The sequence below is a fragment of the Zootoca vivipara genome, chromosome Z (assembly GCF_963506605.1).
Source record: "Zootoca vivipara chromosome Z, rZooViv1.1, whole genome shotgun sequence".
NCBI lineage: Eukaryota > Metazoa > Chordata > Lepidosauria > Squamata > Lacertidae > Zootoca > Zootoca vivipara.
The window spans coordinates 26470421-26494216 of record NC_083294.1 but is presented as its reverse complement, the minus strand read 5'-3'; the positions used below and the strand labels follow the sequence as shown (position 1 = coordinate 26494216).

Genomic DNA, 23796 nt, shown 5'->3' with positions numbered 1-23796 from the left:
ACTTAGCATTTCACCAGAAGAAACCTGGTTGGTGGCAGTGGAAGAATAAAGGAGTGATGTACAGGTCAACAGTCCATGAAACGACCAGGGGCTCTGTATGGACGCATTATTCACACATACCAAAAATTTACCAGCTAGGTTGTTAGCTCTTACGGCTGCATGTCAAGCCTTCAAAGTATAAGGGTTGTTTCTGGTGAACCTCAGTAGTTTGGGAGGTGGGGAGAGCCAAATAAAAGCACTCAGTGAGTACTTAAGCCCTATGCATAACTTCATATGGAAGATTTGTGGATAAAGAGGTTAGAGCAGCTGCCCATTCTTTCCTTAAAAAACAACATCACAATTACACAACTGTGGTGAAATTAACTTTATTTAGTGTGATACACAGCTGTAGTCTTGACAGTCAGTATTCATATATTTAGAGTCACTTGCTTGGCTAACAGCTAGAAGACAGCAGAGCCAGAGACAGACACTCAAATATTATACACATCCACAGAGAAGGCAGTCAGAAAATGAACTATGTTGTTCACCCTGTTTCCCCCTGCCCCACACCTGCCCAACCACCCCCATCCCTCCCCACAAAACATTTAAGTATTTTGTTTTAAAATCCCTATTCTCTGTAAAATACACAGGTTTCTAGTGTGTCTTGAGAGAACACAGCAACAGCAGTGACAGGACTTGGCTGCCAGTGAGAAAGGGAGTGTGGCACCAGTTTAACTGCAGAGAGAGAAACAAGTCACACTGACAGGACACCAGCAATTTCCACGCAACAGGGAGTATATATATACAGGTACAGTGCCATTTGCTTTCAGAACTGATGGAGCCAAAGTTGTGGGCTTATCTATTCTGCTGGAGAGGCTACTGAGGAGCAGAAGGCCCCGGGGGGGGGGGGGGGAGGGTGCAGAATCTGTTCATGAGGTTCCTGCACTCAGCTAAAGGGGTATAAGAGAATGATGGGGAAACTCAAAACATCACAGAAGTAGAAGATTCTGAGGAGGTTTGCTTTCAAGTGGCCAGTCACAGATAAGATTGAGATGAGGACTGTTAAATTTCACAAAAAAGCCTGACAGATAATTTAAATGCACTTAGCCATTCCAAGCTTTCAAGATGCAGTAAGTGCTTATTTTCTACCACGAATAAATCAGGACTTTAGCAAGGTGAGCCCTTAGCTTCAAGGCCAAAGGGCGATGTCATGTGCTCATCAAGCTCTAAATTTCATACGGAATATGAGGCAAGGAGCCATGTGTACCATTATGATACGTACAGAGGCCCAATACCCACAATCCTTCTATGTCGAAAAGGAGATGGTAGATTGCAGAAACTGGGCAATATGCATTTGACTGATGCAGACAGTGAGCCAGTTCGCATATAACAGTAAGCCAACCTCTGCTGTAGGCAAACGAGTAAATTCATGGTCACTTTGCTCCTTCTCCAATCTTACTGCTGGGATAGCTCAGTTGATACAGCATGAGACTCTTAATCTCAGGGTTCAAGATCATGGGTTCAAGCCCCACTTTGGGCAAAAGATTCCTGTATTGCAGGGGGTTAGACTAGATGACCCCCAGTCCCTTTCAACCCTACAATTCTATGAAGCCATGGTTTGGCTTTGTGTTATATCCAAGCCCAAGCAGCTGGTTTATTTTGTCCAGACAATGGTTTACCCACCTGTAGATTGTCTGTGAGATAAACCACAAGCCTAGTTTCAGATGTTAACATTAAGCCAAATTATGGCTTAGCTCAAAGCAGTGCAGTGGGCAGCAGGACCAGAGGAGCAACCTAGCAGCTGGGATCTTGTCTGGGAACCTGCACTTTTTATTAAGTGTAACCTGAAACCTGGGCTGTTAAGCTGCACATGCAAACTTGCATTCCACCATGTACATCAGACTGCCAAGCATGAGAACCAAACTTAAGTACTATGAATACTCAGAAAAGGTAACTACCTTCATCATAGCAGAACAGCTCAGTGAAAATAAACTACAGGGGATAAACAAGACTGAAATATTTGTGGAAAACCTGGGTTTTCTTTTGTTACGTAAGGACAAGTGGGTGTCCCTGCCCAAGGAGTCATGTTTAGGAGAAATAATTAAACACACATAACCTCCTGCCCCACCCAAGTGATAGTAGAAATTAAGGATATTCTCCCTTTTTGGGGGAGCAATTCATGTAGAACTTGACAGGTACTTTTGCTGTTGCAACAAAACACTTTAATAAAAACCTTAAAAATTCAAACAGATAAAGCTTTTCCATTATGCAGCATTATCTGAAGGTATAATGCTGTACCCGTTGAATTTCACTCAGCTTACGAGGACAGGAACCTCTGCTGAAAACAGGGCTGGCAACTCAATCCAGGAACGTGGAGTGAGGGAGCAAGGCAAAACAGGGATGGAATATATGCTGCTCTTGCTCTTTACCATCCCTTACTCATTTCTAAGAATATAAACTTGGTTTACGGAAGTGTCCACAGGTTATGTTCAGAAGCAACTCCAGCAAAGAGGACCCAATATCACTTGCGTACAAAAGCCTGGCAGGAAGAACTATTGGAGTAAGCATATGACTAGGGCAAGGGTACTGAGCATGGTACCCTCCAGATTTTGTTCAACTCCCATCAGCCAATGAACAGGAACAATGGAGTTGCAATCCCCATATCTGGAGGGTACCATGATCTGGGGATTATTATTTGGACAAAACCTCAGACCAAAACAAAATTGTCCAAAGTACCATCAAAAACCAATTACCCAATTAATGTCATTTTCTGCGACCAGTCTCCCAGGTCTGCATGTTAGGGTGGCTGGCACCCAATAAAGGGGGTGGGATTTGTGATAAATCATAAGTTCAAAGGTCTATAGTTCAAAAGTTTTTATCCTCTGAAAAAGTATGATACACAGGTACATCTTGTGCAGAGCAAGCCAAGCATCAAAATAGATTTAAAGTCTATTGCACTGTGCATTAAGTAAAAATGGAACAACCCTAATATGTGTGGAGTTTGAGAACTGGTCAATAGCAAGTTTTTTTTGGGGGGGGGGAACAGAATTAGACCAAAATTGGACCAATTCAAGGAGAAGTGCTATGCCACTTACATTTAGGCTTTAAATGCTAGTCTGGCCTAGTGAAATAAAATAAAATAAATTCAGATAAGGGTCTTTCTCATAGCTAGGCACTAACTCACCTGACAGGAGATTAAAAAATGGCAATAGAGCCATGAAGCATAAAAGGTAACTGTAAAGTACTTTGCATATTTAAAATGACACATACATTTACAGAAACAGCAGCACTGGAACTAGTCTGCAAATCCCTGTTTTAATCTAGCTAGCAACTGTAGAGTTTACAGCTCACCTAGAAACAGATCGTTAGTCCTTGAGAATATATCCCCAGTCCATCACTTTGGTGCAGCCAGACTTCCCACATAAGGCTCTGCCAATCCTCCCTATCCATTTTTATGTGAGCACCACATGCTTGAGAGAAAAAAAGGGTAAGTCAATCTGCAATTATAAATACCTAGCCACTATGTAAAGATAAAATGACAACTTGGAAGCAGAAATATCTAATGCCATATTCTGAGCTACCTTCTCCCCTCCCCTTTACTACCCCTCAGGGAATGGAGGAACAAAGATCAAATGGGTAATTAAGTGGGTAGCTATGACTAACCTACAGGAAGTCAGCAGTGGAGTACACCCCCATCCTCATACATATGTTGCAACAGCAGGCAAACTGAAGGAGCAACCTCTGGAAAGGGGATGGATAAAAAGCAACAGGAAGTAAGTAAGGGATGACCCAGCCCCACTAAGTCCTTTGCTGTACGTTTATCCATGCTTTCCTAAATTGAGAAAAACTCTGCCCCTTTGCATTCATAGGACGACACAGAAAGGTGCACACGCCCGAGACAGGAAACCTAAAGTGCAACAACCAACATGGGACAGGACACACTTGAGGGTTCACACCATGCAGTAGGAGGGAGCAGCCAGGGCCGTCCAAAGGGCAGGAGGCTTGATAGTTTATTAGACTGAGGTTTCAGCCCTCGAAAAGTTGAAGTTTCTCTAGTCAATGAAAAGTGATGTTCTCCGGTGAGATGGGGTTGGGCAGTCGGGAAGAGGTTGCAACGCAACAGATCCTTTAGCAGGAGCAGCCGCTCTCTGTTACTGGCTGCTCAGGAGGTTTCTCTAGTTTGATGTCAATCACTGGAGTTGGCAGGTTAAGGGGAAAAAAGAACACCCAATATGTAAAGCAAGGTGTAGTAAAGAACACAGAGAAAAGTGCAACAATGCGACACTTGGGTCTAGTAAAGCAGATCCACGAAGTTAAGGGGATCTGCCCTTGCCTTTCCTTCCCACCCCTTGTATTCCAGAAGCATTCGCTTCTCCTCGCTGCCAATAAAGCAGGGACAGGGGGACTTGTTTCTGACCAAGGGTTGCATCACCTCAGTGTAAAAGGGTTGGGGACACATTCCAGAAGGGTTGGGGACACACACCTCTGCCACCCCTTCCAGGCACCTTCTGAGGGCCATATGCTAGTGGCAGGCAATTCAGGGGGGGGGAAATGAGTGGACTAACAAACATTGCTTTACCTATGTACAGTAACTAGTTTCCATACATCTTCACATCCCCTCCCTCCATTCTCTAGCACAGTGTTTCTCAACCAGTGTGCCTCCAGATGTTTTGGGACTACAACTCCCATCATCCCTAGCTAGCAAGGGATGATGGGAGTTGTAGTCCCAAAACATCTGGAGGCACACTGGTTGAGAAACACTGCTCTAGCAAGACAAGCAAGAGGCAGCATTAGATTTCAAGTTGAGGGGTGGAGAAACTTGGTGGGCAAAGTGGAACAGTGATGGTTGTGGTCTCGTGGTCAGAGAGCCACTTTTGACCCCTAGGGCTGAGGTTCTCCACTCCTACACCATTGGCACACAATAAAATAAGCTCTTGTCAATGCTTTGCAAAGAGCCACCCTAAAAAGAAATGGTGTTAGGCTTCCCCAAGCTTGTACTGAAAGACTGCAGTATGGGATCAAGCTACTGAGAAGCTGAGCAAGGATACTGTCGTCTTTGCTTTTCTCTGGAGTGCTGTCCATCCCAGGTAAGGCAGCAGCCACACGGCGGAAGAGCTGGAAGGCAACACAAAGAGAAGGTGTAAGAACCATAGCTGTCAACCCTCCCGTTTTGGCGGGAAACCCTCGCATTCCAAGCCGTTCCCCGGTGCTCCCCCGGATTATTTGATATCCCTAAAATTCCCAGGTTTCAGGAAGCAGCTCCTCTCGAATGAGTGAAGAACCGCCTCTTTCTTTCCGCGGAAGGATTTGAGCGCACAAGCAAGAGGGAAGCTGTGCGCCCGCCAGCTATATGGTTGGCTTGCTCGCAACTCTCTCCCTTGCAGCTGCGGCAGGAGCAGTCCCCGCAGAGGCTTGGGAAGGAAGCATCCCCTCAGCGATCTGCAGCTCAGCTGCTTTGACGAGAGATCTCAAAAGATCGCACTAATTGGGGCATTGGGGGGAAGCGTCCTGCAGCCCAGCTGCTTTTACGTGTGTGTGTGAGAGAGAGAGAGAAAGAGAGAGAGAGGAAGGAAGGAAGGAAGGAAGGAAGGAGGGAGGGAGGGAGGGAGGGAGGGAAGGAAGGAAGGAAGGAAGGAAGGAAGGGCTGGCTTTCCTCTCCTTTCATGCTTCCAGTTAGCCACCTCCTTCCCCCCACACCCCCCACTCGTGCTCCTCACCCCTTCAGTGTTCTTCCTTCCCTCCCCACTTAAACCCCTCTCCTGCATCCAGTTAGCCACCTACTTCCCCACATGCACCCCATGCGCGCTCCTCGTTCCTCCAGTTTGAGTCTTTCCACACACCCCTTAAACTCCCCCCTCCCATCTTGTCCTTCCAATGGCAATGGATAGATCACTGCCAGTTTTTGATACTGGAGATTGCAGCCTGGTTTATTGCTTTCATTTTATGGATCAACTGTCTCATTAGATAGTAAAATTCATGCTGAGTTGCTGTTTTAGGGGTTGCTTTTCATTGTCGGGAACAGATTAATCCATTTCCATTACTTTCTATGGGAAAGCACACCTTGGTTTAAGTCCGCTTTGGTTTAAGACCGGACTTCCAGAACAGATTAAGGTTGTAAACCAAGGTACCACTGTAAACAGGAAGAACCTTCGGGCCGCAATAGCCGTTTGACCGTGGAACAGACTCCCTTGGAAGGTGGAGTCTGTTACACCTCCTTTGTTGGAGGCTTTAGTTGGCATTCCGGCATTGCAGGGGGTTGGATTAGATAACCCGTGGGTCCCTTCCATCTCTACAGTTAGAGGATTCTGTAACCTTTTGTCTAACCTTTGTTTATTCATTTACTTTTATCCAACTTCGTGGGCGTTGTTGTGTTTGGGGGAGATGGTTGCTTACGGGACCCGAAGATATGGAGGCCAAGGAAGGGGGTTATCTAGGGTGTCTTTGGGGGGCTATTTAGGTTCTCGGGGGCCCCACCAAAAATTGAGGGGCGTTTCTGGAGGGGGGGTTGTACTGGTGGACGGGCGTGCATGCCTTTAGACGTAGCGATTTAGATTTAGGTATGCGTGTGACTTTATTCATTTACAGTATTTGCTGCATCTAAATGCTGCTGCTGCTGTTTCTTTTGCCACAAAAAAGGAAGAAAGAAGACAGGAGAGACGGGTGGGAAGGATGATATTATTTCCGGTGCCCAGACACGGGCAGCCCAGCACCGGAAGTCGCTTCTGCGCATGTCTGGGCATGTGCAGAAGTGACTTCCAGTGTCACGCCGCTGGGTCAGGCTGCTGATCCCTTATTTTCCAATCCGGAAGTTGACAGCTATGGTAAGAACATGTGGTAACTCAAAAATGCATTAGGGGGAGCATTGGGACAAGCTTAAGGGATAGAGAAATGTGAATACTGCGATAATTAGAATGAAAAGCAGTGAATTCAGGATGGCCTTTAAAAAAATATTTTGATCATGGAAGCTATGGAATCAAAGGGAAGGAGAAGTTAATCCATTCCAATACATCACCACCAAGCAGGGCACACTCAGAATTGGTGGGGAGAGACCTAAATTCCCTCAAGCAAGAGAAATTCCAAAATCCCAATATGAATTTTGGTGCTAAAAATGTCAGCACTCCTTCCCAGGAGCAGCACCAAGTTACCTGTTTCACATTATAACCAGTCTTTGCACTGGTCTCAATGAACATCACACTCAGTTCTTTAGCTCTCTGTTCGCCTTCTTCTGTAGTAATTTGCCTGGAAATAATAATGCAGACAAGAGAGAGAGAAAGGTAAGGCATTTTTCCTCTGAGGGGAGATTCAGTTGTCAAGGATCCCTCCCTGTCTTACCAACACTACAAGAGGACTCCTAAATCTCTGAACTGTCACCTTCATCAACTCAAGCTTTTGAGCGACCAAGAAAAGTTAGAAACTGGGTGCTCACAAATCACAACAAGCAAAAGCAGGAACACAAGCAATGCTAGAATCAGAGAGCTTTAGTGCCTGTTGCATTTATAAAACCTTAGAGGAAAAAAGTAATAGAAACCTTTTTGGAGGCATTTCTACATCTCACCAAACCAAGTACAGCCCCATAGCTATGCATGGTGGGCTGGCTAAACCCATTTTTGCTCTACCTGCATGTGATTACAAAACACAAAATGTAAGTCAGAACAGGAAAGCCACAAAACATGGTTAGTTGGCTTAGTTTGGTTAGGTGGGTCACATGTCACATAGAAAGCTATGACACTGCTGCGTGGGAATTAATAATCTCTAACACCCTGTACATACCTGGTTTTATATAAAATCCTGCTTTATCCCTGGTTTCAATATACATCCTACTCAGTTCTTAGGCCTCTTGCACGCCCTCTTCTACAGAAATGAAAAAAATGTCACAGGAAAGGGGGAGAAAAATGCAAAAGGAAGCAAAAACTAAAAAGGGAATTGGTAGCAATAAACAAACAAACAAACAAACAAACAAACAAACAAAAACAAATGAAGCTTCAAAAGATTGGCCAGCAACAGAAAAGCCAGCAAGGAAGAAGCACACAGCCCCCACAAAATAAAACAATAAGGAACAGGTTGCATGTCTGCATAGGTTGCATGAGAGAGGTCTTCATTTTCACCTAAAAAATTTCTTTGATCATATAGTCTCTTAGGCTCATTTCACACAATCCAAAACAGAGCGGAATTGGTGTTTTGATGCCAGTGGGGGATCCAAAACTAGCTTTATACTTCCCTCCCTGTAAAGCTACAATTTCAATGTCTTGTGTAACATAAACCATGGTTTGTAAGGATGTCTAAATGGGGGAACTATTGTTTGTATTACCCTTCCAAATAGAAAATAATGGTTTAAAGTGGGTTTCAAATTCTGGTTTGGAAAGGAAGGACTAACCATTGCTTGGTGGTTTAGACACTGGAAAAAACATTTGCGTTTCATTAAAGGGGAAATTAAAAGCAAAGTTGAATGCTAAGTGGGAGGAGGGAGCAAACAAGGCTGCAGCTTGCTTTTAATCTGCCCAATTTATCCTTTACCTTTAATACAGAAAATACTTACAGATGTAGGGAAAAGCTGAACAAAGAAACCACAGATGTGAATGTCCCCCCTCCAAAGAATTTATTTATAATTCACATTATTGTAGGAATAAGTTGCTTTCCCTTTATATTAATAAATACAGTATTTTGCATGCTAAAATGGCTGTAGCAACATCTGTTTGAACAACTGTAATTGTCAAATGAATTATGATTGCTTGCAACTAAGCAGCACAGATCCTATAAATGGCTAATTCAAGGGGACATGGACAGTACTTTAAAAACTGCTTTCTTAAATCAACATATACTGCTTGAATGTGCAGAGATGATAGCAGCAGAAATTAAATTGGACAGGAGACATTCCTGGAACCATGGTGTTGGTGTAAGAGCTCCCTGACCATTATGTCTATCCTAATAGGTGTTGCAATACAGGCGACTCTCAACTTATGGGGTTACATTCCAGGAACAGCACACAAAGCCAAAATCGGGTAGTCAGAACACTCTCTCCCTGCACCTCTGAAATCTCTCTCAAGGTGAGTGCAATGGCAGGTGGGATTGCCAAAGCTTTCCCTCCCTGATGCCCACCCCCTTTTATATATGTGTATAAATATGGGTATATATTTGCCAAGCACATAAAGCTGAATGTGCACAAGTTAAATGCGCGTAAGTTGTGAGTTACCTGTATTTGCTAGCTGTCCATAGCTGGGGGACTCAGCTGATGCTAGTCAAGATCTGCAACTGAAAAGCTGCAAATGATGAGTTTGGAAAACTCAAATTTATACATCTGATTAGGCACCGTATGGGAAGTACTGGCAGGAAAGATGTCCTATGTTAAGTATTTATCTCAGTTATTAAATCTATATCTCACACCTCCCCATCCCAAAGGAGCCCACAATTAACTGATTCTTATTTCCAGGTTGTGCTAAAGCCATTCAGATTTTTGCTCCAGAGGAAGTTACGAGTTGTTGTTTTTTGTCCTATGTATACTAGGTCCCTAGCTGGTCAAGGCAGCACCCAAATTTCTCATAAAGAAGTCACAAAGGCGTGGGGTTGGCAAACCAGCTTCTAAAGGCCTAGCAGAATGCCGCTGTATTTATTGGTCAATGAGAAGAAGTCTCAAAACAAATCTCTCTCAAGGAAGATGCGTTTCTTCCAGAGAATGGTTACAATTTAAAATATCTAAAGAAGCAAGATGTTGGTGCCATCTCAATTAAAGCCACAATTCTACCAGCCTTACATGCTTTTTTTGGATGCATTCAATCCCGTTACTTCACCAAAAAAAGAGAAATTTTCCTCTGCTTGTTCCTTCCAAAAGCCAGCTAGGAAGCTTTCAAGCATATACGAAAACAAAGGAACCTGACTCCCAACTCCCCAAATTACCTCTTGTCTGCAAGATCAGTTTTATTCCCCACCAGCATAATGATGACATCACTTCCTCTTTCTGTTCGCACATCATCAATCCATTTGGAAGTTTGCTGGAAGGAATTCAGATCTGCGGGTTTGGGGGGAAGGCTTAATTAAAAACTTTTAAAAGCACAAAAGCTTTAAAGGCTCTTCTGCAAAAGTAAGGTACTTGCATACCCCATGGACCAGCATGACATACAACGAGCCCAGTTGCTTTATCTTTGGGCAGCCATGACTCAGGGCTTCTGTGCTCTGAGGCTTCTGTGCTCTGACCCCTCTCTGAGAGGACTGTTTCTATACACTGTGAAACCAATCTCTCACTCACTTGTAATGTCATAGACTACCACTGCAATAGTTGAGTCACGGATGTAGCTGGGAATGAGGCTACGGAACCGCTCCTGGCCTGCTGTGTCCCAAAGCTGAAGTCGGACCTGCTGGTACCAGCCCAGGGAGGGGACAGAGGGACAAAAGACAGAAGAGGAAGAAATTGTCCTTTAGAGAAAAGGCAGTTAGAAAATTTTATAGAATTGCAATAGATCTCCAAATGCACAGACACCCCTGTAGAAAATGCAGTGCTTAAGATGGAAGGAAAACACAGCAGACTACCCAAGACCTAACTCTTGCTTCTGCAAATAGGACAATTACTCATCAAATGATGCTACCAACCAAGACAGCCAACAATACCAGCGGCACAAAGTGGACTAGTTTCTTCCAGTTCAGTAGACTCTTATAACCTCTAAATACTAGTAAACTGGGTATGCGAGTGAGACTATCTATATATCTTAATCTATGAAAGCCAATACATCTGGGCAAGTTCTGCAAGATCTGTAGTTCTGCTGAGAACTATAGCATAGCTCCATCTGGAGAAACTGACATTCTCAATTCTGAGTTCAGCTTTCCGTTAAGTGTGAAGCCAAAACCCTTATTTTCAGCATGTGAATGGGGTAAGGTGCAAACTGCACAGTGCAGTCATCTGGTTCCTTACAGCACCCGCAAGGAAAGGAAGACACTTCCTAAGGGAGGCAAATAGCAACAGAGCTAAATTAAATAGAAGCATTGCCAGTCATACCAAGAATCTCACAACTATCAGCATAGCACAATTCCCCGAGGAGCCCAATGGAGATGGGAGATGCCTTCAGGACAGGCAACGTGTTTTAAAGGTTCATGGAGGAAAGTCAGGACACACATTTAATTAACAAAAACTTTATTTAAAACAATAACAACAACACATAACATAGCAGCCCTTCCTCTTGGAAGCTATGTAAAGCAGAAACTGGAACTAGCTATTGGGGCAAAAAGAATAAAATTCAGCTTTGGATTGTATCCAAAGAGATATCATGACTAAGATTACACCTTCCACCACCATCCTCAACATTGTTCGTGACTGGTTAGAGCTGTAACTGTGTCTACAATGAAGGCCAAGGAATGAAAAAAGTAGCCAGATGAATCTACAAATGGAGTTTATGGTACTGTACCCACATTGACAGTTCGGATGGATCGCATGGAACTGATTCAAGGAGAAAGGTTGTCGCTGTACCAGAGACAAGAGGAACCACTTGATTTTATTTATTTATTTATTTATTTAAATAATCCCACTTTTCCCATACTAACTGAAGCATTTTACTGCATAAATACACAACCATCTAACAAAGCGAGTTCCTAAACGTAGATATACACTAACTCCATGAAGCAAATCATTGCAATGTTTACACCAGACGAAGGTGGTCATAGCAATACAAGGACAGAGGAAGCAAGAGCAAGGGGGAGCAGGAGAGAAAGGGTGCAGATGAACTACTGACGGGGGGCTCCTTTGCCCACCGCCCTAGGCTGAGGGACCAAGTGTGCAGCACATTGAGTCTCCACCCATAGCTTTCCAGTACTGCAGACCTCTCCTCCTTCCTTCACATATATCTCAATGCAGTTGTATTGAAGAGAGGGAATCAGCGATCAGCAGGGCCACTGAGTCAGGGAGCCACTATGAGGCCCTGACACATAAGGTCACAGCTGCTGCTAACCCACTGCACAGGAATATGTTTAGTGAGCCCCCACACAACGCAGAGAACATGGGCGCAAACCAAGAATCTCCCTACAGGTGTGCAATGGAGTTTGGTCTGCTGGGGTGAATGGGGCATTGTCACACTAGCCTCAGTGTGGTCTCAAGTCAAACCTCACCTGCCTACTTTCTTTCTTCTTTCATGTCTGTGTGGTAGCCCTGATCATCAGCTTCTCCCTTCTTAGTCTGTTGCCCCTTGTAGGACTCAGCAGAGAAGATGATTGGGACAAAACTAGAATTAGTAAGGCTCTGCTTGCTGTTAACTCTGTCTCTGCCTATTATTTGCAATGACGCCCACATCTACTGTTGGCCTCCCACCCTAACAGTCCCAAGGGGCACCAGCTGACAGTTGGTGCAGCAACATTGCCCTAGGAGCACTTGGTGAAAAGGTGTGGCATTTTCAAGGAAGCCAACATGTCTTTAAGTGAACATGATTTCAGGTTCTATAGCTTCACTAAGGTGAAAGAAAATAGGGAGACGCCTTTTATTATTGCATTCTCTTCCACTGGAGAATCCTTCAAAATCTTCCTTTTGGAGGTCTATACAATTTTTTTTAAAGAAAAAACTTTCATACAGTGAAGGTTCGTTCTCCCAACCAACTCAGCCCATTAGCAATTATTCCCAAGAATGGCCATCTTTTTGCCTTTCCTGCCATTGTCCACATCAATGCAAAGCAAACAAGAAACCACAAGGAACCTGGAACTCACAGAAACTGCAGCTCTGCATGCTGTCACAGAGCTGCGGTTGAGCTGAAAGTGCATAAATGTTATGTATTCTCTCCTGCCCCGCCCCCATTTTGAAAGACTGCACAGGGAATGCTGATGTGGAGTCGACTTCCCCTTCAGCAACAGGTTTCCAGGCCCACTGGGAAACTGGCTGGGCACAATCATCTCCATGCACATGTGCAGATGGTCATGGAGGAGTGTTGAAATGTACTGCATTGCAAAATCCTTTCCAACACCCCTTTGGGGGTAGGGCCTAAGAAGGTAGTCCTGCTTCTACACTTGGCCTCCTGAATCTCAAGGCTTTCCCCCAAATGATTTTCACTGATATTAACTCTCTTCAAACTCAGGTCCTGTTTAGTACACATGCTCACCTCATATGCACTATTTCTGTAGCTATTTAAGGTGAAGCCATCGTTCCTAATGTAAAGCTTTTACCAGCCATCTTACATATCTGTGTCTTAATGCTTTATTATGGTTGTAGTTTTAACTGTAGTGTCTGAATGCAATTGTTTTCTGATGAATGGAGCATACAGATGCTACAAAAAATAAAATAAATAAAATAAAATAAAGCCAATAATGCAGAAAAATGGCTCAAAAACTCCAGGAGGGAATTGTCAGTGGCAGAGGATTAAAGGACCACAAACAATTCTCCAAGTCTTTTTGTAAACTGCTTTGAATTTTTTTAACAAACAAACAATTAAGCAGTGTATAAATTTTATGAAATAAATAATTGATTAATAAACTTCCTAAGCTGGGCCATCAAAAGGTATGGATTAGTTGCTTTCATACAAACTGTGGCAAACAGAAGCACATACTCCTTCATGCAACACAAGACTTGATGGAATGCACTGCTGGCCAAGGGCACAGAACATGTATGGGGAACCTCTGGCCCTCCAGATGTTGCTGAACTACAATTCCCAACATCCCATGTCAATTGCCATGCTTGCTGGGGCTGATGGGAATGGTTGTTCAGCAACATTTGGAAAGCTAAAGGTTCCGCACACCTGGCACATTTTTTCAATGGGATGAGACAAAGTCACAGGGAAGGGCCATCGCTCAGCTGTAGAACATATGCCTTGCATGTACAAGGGCCTTGGTTCAATCCCTGGCATTGCCAGATGAAGCCAGGAATGTGGCCTGCTTGGGACCCTGTTAGTCAGTGAAAAAAATACTGAGCAAGATGGACCAGTGGTCTGATTCAACGAGGTCGCTTTCTACGTCACTATGAAGGATATTTCTCTGAATGTTTATCAGATACAAAAGCTAAATAAAAGTTCCAGGCTCAGGGATAATATACCAGTTGCTCAGGGTATGGTGCAAAAATTTGGGAAGAGCAGTAGCCTTCATATTCTACTTCTGGGCTTGTCAGGGTGCCTACCTAGCTACTGTGTGAAATAAGATGCTGGACTAGAATCTTAACAAGAAGCTTATATTCTTCTTTGCAGCATTACTTTTTTTTAGGCCGATGAAGGGGAAGGGAGTAACAAGAAGTTGGACCACTAGACATGCCTCAAAGAAAGTATTTCATCTGACCGGAACAACAGGACATGAAACTTAACTTGGCCATTTGGTTTTTTTTTTGTTGATGCTTACAAAAAAAGGAATGAGTTAATCATAAAGAGGTTATAGCAGCCTTGTACAACTTGAAGCCCTCCAGATATTGTTGGGATGCAACTCCCATCATCCCTGACTGCTGGCCTGCTGGCTTGGGCTGATGGGAAATGAAACCAAAATCACAACAGGACATCAGGTTAGGGAAGACTGGGCTATGGTATATGAGACAGCAAAACTGGGCCTAACATTGCCGCTTAAGAGGCTCAGGTAAACTATAGATAGAGATGATGACCATAGTACTTCATGCTCCAATAGCTTCCAGGCTGGATTATTGCAATGCACTCTACGTAGGGCAGCCCTTAAAGATGCGTCAGAAACATCAGCTGGTCCAAAATGTAACAGCTAGATTACAGACTGGGGTTGACTTTACAACTCACATAATCAATTTTAAAAACAGCTTCATTGGTCACCCATTCATTTATAAGTGCAAGTAAAGGTGTCCACATTAGCGTTTAAAGCCCTAATCAACTTGTTGTTGTTGTTGTTTAGTCGTTTAGTCGTGTCCGACTCTTCGTGACCCCATGGAACTTAGACCCCAAATATCTAACATACTGTCTCCTTCCCTATAGGCCCTCTAAGGTGTTAAGATCAGTTCCATTGACCTCAGAAGTTTGAGGTGCTGGTGGCGGCGGTGTGGGAGAGGACATTCTCTGTGGCAGGTCCTAGGATGTGGAATTCCCTCCCCTCAGAAGTGCATCTGGTACCTTCAATATACAACTTTCATCATCCACTAAATCATCTTGCCCTGGCCTCTGACACATGAGATAGGTATTTTGAGGACACACCACTTCCCTGTGGCTGTGATTTGTTGTACTGGTAGCTGTTTTTAATGTGGACTGTAGTAACCTGCCCTGAGAGTTGTTGGTGAAGGATAGGTAAATAATAAAAACAATAATAACTGCTAGATAGTGGAAACATACTAAATTGCCAGGTGCTAATTATGGGATTTTTTATTTTTTGCCTTTCTAAGGGGACAGGCACTTACTGGTAATCTGTTTTATTAAAAACGGCATAGCTTTATTTTATTTGTAACATGAATTTTCATTTTCGGTATCATATTTTGTAGAGCTACAAAATCTGTATCAGCTGGATAAAAATATTTGCCCAATTATAATTTACATACTAAGAAACAGTTTAAAAAGTGGTGGGCCTTTGCTAGTAACAACGGATTCTATCGGATGATCCTTTGCAGGCTTTTGGGTGGTTTTAGTCCTGTCTGCTACCTTACTGGGAAGGACAGAACCAGAGCTCTCTTCTCCACTGAGAGAACAGTGCCTTTGCAGAGCCTAAGCCACAATACCTACTTGTCAGATCAAAGACAATGACAGCCGCAGCAGAGTCCCGGATGTAGCTAGGAATGAGGCTGCGGAATCTTTCCTGACCGGCTGTGTCCCACAGCTGCAGCCTGATCTGGGAAAACAGAAAATGTGGGGGAAGGGGGGAAGGGAAGAAAGAGCAGGAATGTGGAACACAAAATAAAAACAAAAAAATTATGTGAATTTTAAAAAAAGAATGCAAACTCTTTGAGGAAAAATGCAAGCAACAAAAGGGGCAGGGGAAATGGTAAAATGAAAAAAAAAATCAGTGCAAAATAAAAAGAAGGGCTTGCCCAAGGGTACCTTGCGATTGTAGCTTCTGAATAGATCCCTTTAAATGTGTTAAAACAGCCAGCTTTTACCCACAGTGGAAGCAAAAGAATACAGCAGGTACAAGAAGTGGAGGCCCAAGCTGCCCCAATGGAATTTCTTCTGACACTAAGTCTAATTGTGTACCCCCTTATGAAGCCCCACAACAAAGATACAAGTCAAGGACTCATTAACAGACACACACAGAGCACGGTTTATAAACCACAGTTCGAATCCCTGCAATGGGGTGAGCTCCCGTTGCTCGGTCCCAGCTCCTGCCCACCTAGCAGTTCGAAAGCACATCAAAGTGCAAGTAGATAAATAGGGACCGCTACAGCGGGAAGGTAAACAGCGTTTCTGTGCGCTGCTCTGGTTCGCCAGAAGCAGCTTTGTCATGCTGGCCACATGACCCAGAAGCTGTCTGTGGAGAAACGCTGGCTCCCTCGGCCTATAGAGCGAGATAAGCGCTGCAACCCCAGCGTCGGACACGACTGGACCTGATGGTCAGGGGTCCCTTTACCTTTAAAATACAATATGAAATACAAAAGAAGCAACAGAATTTTAGAAAAATTATGAATATTTAATATGATGGATGTGCTGACTTGCATCTCCAACCACAAATCCAGAGACTTGCCACAGACCACTGGAATGAAGCTTGTGGATCACTAGTGGTCCACAGACCAGTTTGGAAACCCCTGCACCAACATACAAACACTATCACTCTGAAAATCACCTAAGAAAATTCTTACTTTAACTCCAGGAGACAGAAGCAAGGTAGCACTAGAGGCACAGCCAGTTCAGACTGAGATGCCAGATAATTCAACTGTTTGCTGTCATAAAATAGAGCCAACATGGTGCCCTTATTTCAGTTAGGCTGTAAGAAATCCAGGTTCAAATCTTCATTTGGGTTTTGTACCCATTAGGCTGCTTCTCTCTCAAAGCCTAAATTTCCCCTACAGGACCATTGCAAGTATAAGATAATGACTATAAGGCATTTTGCACATTTTTAAATTGCGGGAGAAATAATTTTGCCGGAAGAGCCTCTAGCTGTCACACTGGCCTCCCTCCTGTATCAGAACCAAGGATGTTGCAGACAATGATTAAAATTCCATTGCCACAATAAAAGTTGGTTCCATTGGACTGAAAGGCAAAAGCACATTTTCTCTGTCAAAACTAATCCGCCTTTGCAATTTTGTACACAATCTACCCAGTGATGTGGATTTCAAAGGGCCTCCTCTTTCATTCCCCCCTTTTTAAAAAAAGCACAGTTCTAACCTTGTGATTCAGGGAGAAAAATGCTTGCAGGTTAGGGAGGAATGCAAGCTGAACCTACTAAAGACTCCCATATTCAATAGGACACAAAAAGTTGTGACTCTGGGGAAATCGCTTTTCCTCCTGCATGGTACAGTTTGTCACAAATAAAGAGCCACAGTTGGCTTACCCTTATTTGCCAGAGACCATGATTGGAAGGGGCTGCCAGGGGATTTAGGGCCACTCTTAGAAGGTGAAAGCTGTCAAATACAACACAAGCCAGGACAGCGGTCACATACTTTTTCCAGGTTATGCACACAGACGACCCCACTCACCGTGCGATCTTCTAAATACATAGTCTTTGAGAGGAAATCAATTCCAATAGTTGCCTGGAAAAATAAGAAAACTCTCAGTAACTTTGAACTGCAACAGACATCTAGTTAAGAGTTGCTGTAAGTCCACAAAAAATCAAGTTATTGAATCATATACAAAGACAGATCTGTGGTCACCTCAATACTGAACACATTGGATGAATGATTCCTGTGCAAAATAAATTCTGGAGCTGCCTAATTAAAAAAAAGGTTATCTTACAAGTTATGGTCCTCTTCTCTTGTGACCCTGTTCATCTGGGAGGGGGAAACTCAGATAAATTAAATAATTTTGGAGGTTGAAGCACAAGGGGGATATTGCTGTAGAGAATAATTTCCATAGTGCACAAAGCTTTTTCAGTGGGGTCAGAGGTCCAATTACTTAATATATCACTCTGATTACAGGTTATGAAATACATTTACCACACTGAAATAGTAGTCTCTGAACATCATGGTGCCTTATGGAAAATGAATTAAGACTTGCTTTGGGAATACATCTGTATGCCTCAATTCAGCTGAGGCACAAGATCTATGTGGCAATATCCAATATTGCACAAGCCGATTTACCCTTCTACTCCACCACCCAGTAGCTCCTTGAATCCCTCTAAATCTGGATGCCAGCCAGAGGGGCTGCAGGGGGAAGACAGAAAGGACTAGCACATGCTGAAGTCTATTCAGCTTCTGTATGGACACAATTAGGTTTCAACCACTAACTATAGCAGCAACTCTTTAAAGTCAATAGCAGCTTAAAACCATCAATAAAATCCGAGTGGAACAAACCTGCTTTAAACATAATAACCTGCTGGATTGTGCCAGTACCCCATCTGGCACAGCATAGGAGGTCAACCAGATGCCTATTGGAAACCTGCAATAATAGGGCATTACACTGTTCCAGGGAGTTCCAAAGATGTGGGGCCAGTACTAAAAAGCCCTATGGTTGGTAACAATCTGTCGTTAATAGTGTTGGGTTTGAGAGCAAGGTCTCCAAGGCCAATCTCAGGGCAATACAGGCTCATGAGGGTGCAGACATTCAATTAACCTGGTCTTAAAGACCTTTTAAGGTTCCAAAAGCCAAAAGCCAAAACCATCACTTTAAACTGAGCCTTGAAAGAAAGAGAAGCAACCAATGCAACTGACACAGGACTGGTATTGTTATATGCTCATTATGTAAATTACATGAATTTCTGAAGAATTTTTTTTTCCAGCCAGTTCAACTTTGTCTCTGGATAATACCTAATGGTAAGTGTCAGAGGGCTTGGTGTGGCTACTCTAGAGTAACGACTCCAGCATGGTCTTTTAAGGCTTTTATTAAGTGCTGATTATTTACAGTGTTCAGAGCAATGAAAATGCATCCTTAAGGTGAGGTGTCAGAACTCCCGAATGGCGATTGGCGCGTTTTCTTCCAGCACCACAACTTTGGCAGACCCAACCTCTTCCCCCTACGTTTGCGTCGCAATTCGGGAGTTGGGGGGATTGGCCTCCCCCCCGTGCGTCCAACTTCCTGTCCCACCTGAGGCATGGGCTCCACAACCCTGCCTGAGCCTCGGACACCACTTCCTGACTCTCCGCTGGAGGCAGAGCTCTCCTTACTCTCTCCAGCGCTTGGTGATGGGCTGGAACTTAAGATGGGAGGGACTTCCCTGTATCCCTTGTCCCTCACAGTAAGCTTCTTATTACAAGGCGCATAGACATACATCAGTAAGAGCTGTTGCTAAGTCTGCACTTCTGGCAGCAAAAGAAAGTTATTTGCAATATATATAGCAGAAACAATGGTCCTAGGCTGTTCAATATGTTTTTATTTGGTTTAAATTCACTTTTATGTATATATAATATTTCTAATATTTGGTTGCTTTATGTTGTTTTCATTTTTAAAACTGTAAATGTTCCTTCAGCCTATTCAAAAGCTTTCCTTTTATCTACTGGCAGCATATAGATGTGTCCAACTAATATCCAGATTCCAGACCTCTAGAACAAGGATCCCCAAACTTACCCGGCGTCAGGCTGGTGCTCACAGCACCGATCGCACGGCGGGCCGGAGGGCAGGGGAGCACGCACCCGTGCGCATGCGCTATTTCCGGCACACTTCCGGGTCGAAAAAGTGCTGAAAATAGCTTGTGCGCATGCGCACGGGCCTCCTCCGACCCGGAAGTGCGCCGGAAATGCGCAAACTATTTCCAGTGTTTTTCGACCCGGAAGTGGGCAGCCGCGCCGCGCCAGTAAGAGCAGGCGGCGGCAGTTGTCGCGGGCTGCATAAATGAGCCTCATGGGTTGCATCCGGCCCGCGGGCCGTAGTTTGGGGACGCCTGCTCTAGAATTTCACTGATTTCTAAACCTCTTCATGAAAACAATGCATTTTAAATGCTCTTATGCAAGAAGCTTGACTATGCTCCCACTTACCTGGTACGTGTTGTCAAAACTGTCATACATAAATCTGGTGATCAGGGATGTTTTTCCAACTATAGAAGAGGGGAGAAGAGAAATGGCTCTTTATATATGAAGTGGTAGGAGCGGCACGCAAAACACCTGCCCACACACAGTCAAGATCTCCAGAATATCATGTCACATTATACTATGCCTTCCTTTTAGAAATCCAGCTAACCTACTTAAAGTAGCATGAGATTTTTGGGACTGCTGCTTTTAGAAGTTGTTGTGCAGACATATTATTTTATTTACACAAGCAGCCCCTTTGTGGACTGGGCACTGTGGAACATATATACAGAAAGCAAGCAATAAGCATAGTGATCCATCACAATGTGAATCAAATAAGTATGGTCTGTCTGAAGGATGAAATATGTGGCCCTGTCACCTGCTCTCCTTCTGGATCTGCTCGAGTTTGGATGAGAATGAGAAGAGTGCCTCCAGATATGGTGATATTTGTCAAGCGCAAAAACAGTCCAAACTGTCACTGTCATAGCTTGTAATTAAGAACTATGCTTGGTCTTGGTTTTCCTTGCTGTCTCCAATATCTTCTTCCTTGTATGTCATTTTTTAAAAGATTGTGAGGCTAAGTACAGAGGTCATATTCCAGCAGTTTATAAAAATAAGTTTTGAGAGCCCTTTTGATGGGATATAAATTTTGCAAATAAATAAACAAGAGTTCTAGAACATTAATGTCAACCACAATCCTAAACCATTGAAAACAGAGATTGTTCTGTGATACTGCAAAGGTGTGGGTCCATATTTCCCATCCAAAACTTTAATTTAATAAAAAATAATTAAAAAATCCTTCCAGTAGCACCTTAGAGACCAACTAAGTTTGTACAGGTCTTAGCATGGAACAGAAGGCTGGTGACATACATACACAAGCATTTATTACAAGACCTGCAAACCAACCTCAATTCTACATACCGTAGTAGGGCTTAAACGCCATTTCTTCCAACAAACCTTAAAGACTTTAAAATAGCTGAACCAGTTTTAACTAGTGCAAGCACAACTATGCTGTTGTGATAAAAGCAACATATGTCTATAATTTTCATTTTTCTTCACCTTACTACAATACATGATAACAGCACAAATGTCACTGACTATATATTCAGTGTTTCAGAATAATTACAAATTCCATTAGTGGACAGAACTGGCATAGACACAAATAATTTTGGCACATCAAGACAAACCGTAAGATGGGAGGGGGGTTTCTAGGAGGTTCTATATTTATTTCACCATTGACAACTTTGTTAGCTCCCATATCACGCTTCAATACATAGGGTGTTGGGCATTAGCCAACACTGCAATTCAGAGCACTGGAAAGAAATTTATGTGATACACTTCCAGCCATGCTCTTAGAAAAAGTGCTTTGAACTTGACTTTATTATTCACATGTAAGTGTCCTAGAAGCTGTCCTCTGGAACAGGAAGGATCAATTCACTGGATAAGTTGAGAAGGTAGAAAATGATGAGCTCACCATTTGGTAAACTTAACTCCATTAGCCATTAGTATGTCCAAGTGCCAACAAGACATTGTACAACTGAACAGCAAAAGCCATTTCACACAATGAAAGTTACCATAGATATGCTGACAAATTCAGCTGTGATATGTCACTTCAATGATAATAATTTTAAAAAGATTATCCTCAAGGATGTTCTTAACATTAAAAAGAATTGGGAATTATAAAGTCTTCTACCAAGCAAATCAAAATATTGGTAGCAATCTTGGCCTCAAAAATATATGGTAAAAAGATATGGCATGGGGAGTATTAGCAATTCCTAGAAACTACCTAATTTTGAGCTTCTTTTGCTTTTTCTATGCACATTAATTCAGTAGCATCATGCTCAATGAGACTGACTTCTATTCAATAGGATTAATACATTTTAAAGCTTCCCAATCAAAATTCCTAGGATCCCATGGAAATGAGCAATGGAAGCTTGACTACAATCTCTCTCTCAGAGCATCTTATAATACTTTCATCTGGGCAACCTGGGTGGTGATGGTAGGAATCATTTCAGGTTTGTGATGCCACACTTCTCTCATCCTTCCAATACCTCTCTAAAGTCTTGGATGAATGAAGGAATCAAAGCAAGGGGCATTTATAATAACAAAGTATCACTTGCCCCCATCTGTTTATGCAACTCTAGAGACACTATGCACACTGATGGAGATGTAGTTGTTCAATTACACTAATGATGCCTTAGCCATTTTTGTTTCCCCCACCCAAAGGTTTTGTATTTTAAGGAGCATGCATGCATTTGTCATCTTACACAAATGATGTAAGTCTTGTAAGATGACAAATGCATGCATTTGTCATCTTACACAGTTCTTTACTTGAGGAGGATTCTTGGCAGCTTTTGCTCCTACAATTCGACAAGGCACCATATAAAATATTGGAATGCATCAGAATCATACAATCACAAACTTTTGTTTCCTCCTCTTACCCAAACCCTGGAATGTCAAAGCGGTATTTGGGGACAGAAGGAAAAGGGGGGAGGGGGTGCTTGCTTATGGCTTCCTTACAGGGTTTCTGACAAACCACAACATTAGGCACATACAAATAGCCTCACCAACTACTGCCCACCCAAAGCCCGTTCGTGGGCATGGGATTTTCTTATCCAAAATGCTGGGTGGGACCTCATATGGTTTTGCTTATGTAACTCTGCGAAGCACCATGTACGGCAAAACGGCGACGGCACCTGCATGTTGCCCCGCTCTTGAGGATTCAGCATGTCGGGGAGGGGGCAATTCTGCCTGAGGGTCATCGCCATAGGGTCATCCCTCAGAGACACCCTCCTCACCACCTGCCCGCCCTAAACCCCCGGGGCCCCGCGCTCACCGCTCTGCTCGCCCAGGAAAACCAACTTGAACTTGCGCAGCGGGTTGCCGAACTCGCCGCCGGCTCCTCCGGGCGCCGTCATGGCAAGCGGAGCAGGGCTGGGAGTGGGGGAGGAGGAGGAAGAAGAGCGGGAGGGATGGGTGTAAGGATGGAAGTCCGGAATAGGAGCCAGGTGCCAGGGAGAAGGAGCGAGGAGAGGGCAAGGGAAGAACCGGGCTGCGCCGACCAGAAAGAAGACACGGCAACAGCCGAGCGACACCTGATGGCGTCACTTCCGCTCCGCGGCCGCCCGGCCCCCCTCCGAGGGACGAGAGAGGGATGAGCTCATCCTGAGCTGCAGGGAGGGGGAGAAGTGGAAGAGAGAGAGAGAGATAGGCCGGCTGGAAGAGACCGATGGTGGCGTCGTGAGATCATCGGGTGTGACATCATTGGAGGGCGGGGTTTAAGGGGCCGACGGCGGGGCGCTTACCACAGAGATAGGAAAAGTGTAGAAAGAATCAGCACTTCCTTGTATCTCCATTGGATACTGAATGGTTTAGTTTTTGTAAAATATGCAGGGATTTATGATATGCAAAATGAACCGTGGAAAGAGAAGAAGGGAAGTCACTGATATTTTAAGGATGTTTAAATGAGTATTTTAAATTACAAAGCAGAAAATTTAATAAAAATTATATATAAAAAATAAAAAATCAGGACTTCCACTGTTACCGGTATTGGGGGGGGGGAAGGATTGTAAATATAGTGATGAGGTTCTCTCTCGTCCCGTGTTTTTATTTATGTATTTATTTGTTTATTATCATCACCATCATTTCAATTCTATACCAATTTATATTTGCTAAGAAGAAAATCTCAATGCATTATTAAAAGATCAAATAAAACAATCCATATTAAAACATTACTGATGACACCGATCCACTTCACGCTGACAAAAAAAGCTCCTCTCATAAAGTTTCATGTCTCCCTCACTTACCCCCTTCCACCACCCCTCCGATTTTTCTCTTTC

General features: G+C 43.5%; 1 protein-coding gene across 2 annotated transcripts; it reads right to left on the bottom strand.

Moving 5' to 3' along the window:
• Nucleotides 1-349: 349 nt before the first annotated feature.
• On the bottom strand, nucleotides 350-23153 carry LOC118078271 (ras-related protein Rab-6B). Of its 2 annotated transcripts, none has more exons than XM_035102065.2 (8): nucleotides 22794-23153; nucleotides 19928-19986; nucleotides 17498-17551; nucleotides 15591-15696; nucleotides 9871-9982; nucleotides 7125-7218; nucleotides 5028-5094; nucleotides 350-4172 (listed from the first exon to the last, which is right to left on the bottom strand). In XM_035102065.2, exons 1-8 carry the CDS (start codon nucleotides 22873-22875, stop codon nucleotides 4108-4110), a joined length of 639 nt encoding a protein of 212 aa, XP_034957956.1. In that variant the 5' UTR covers nucleotides 22876-23153; the 3' UTR covers nucleotides 350-4107. The 2 variants fall into 2 exon arrangements, with proteins under 2 accessions (XP_034957956.1, XP_034957955.1); XM_035102064.2 differs by lacking the exon at nucleotides 15591-15696 and adding an exon at nucleotides 10220-10325.
• Nucleotides 23154-23796: the final 643 nt, after the last annotated feature.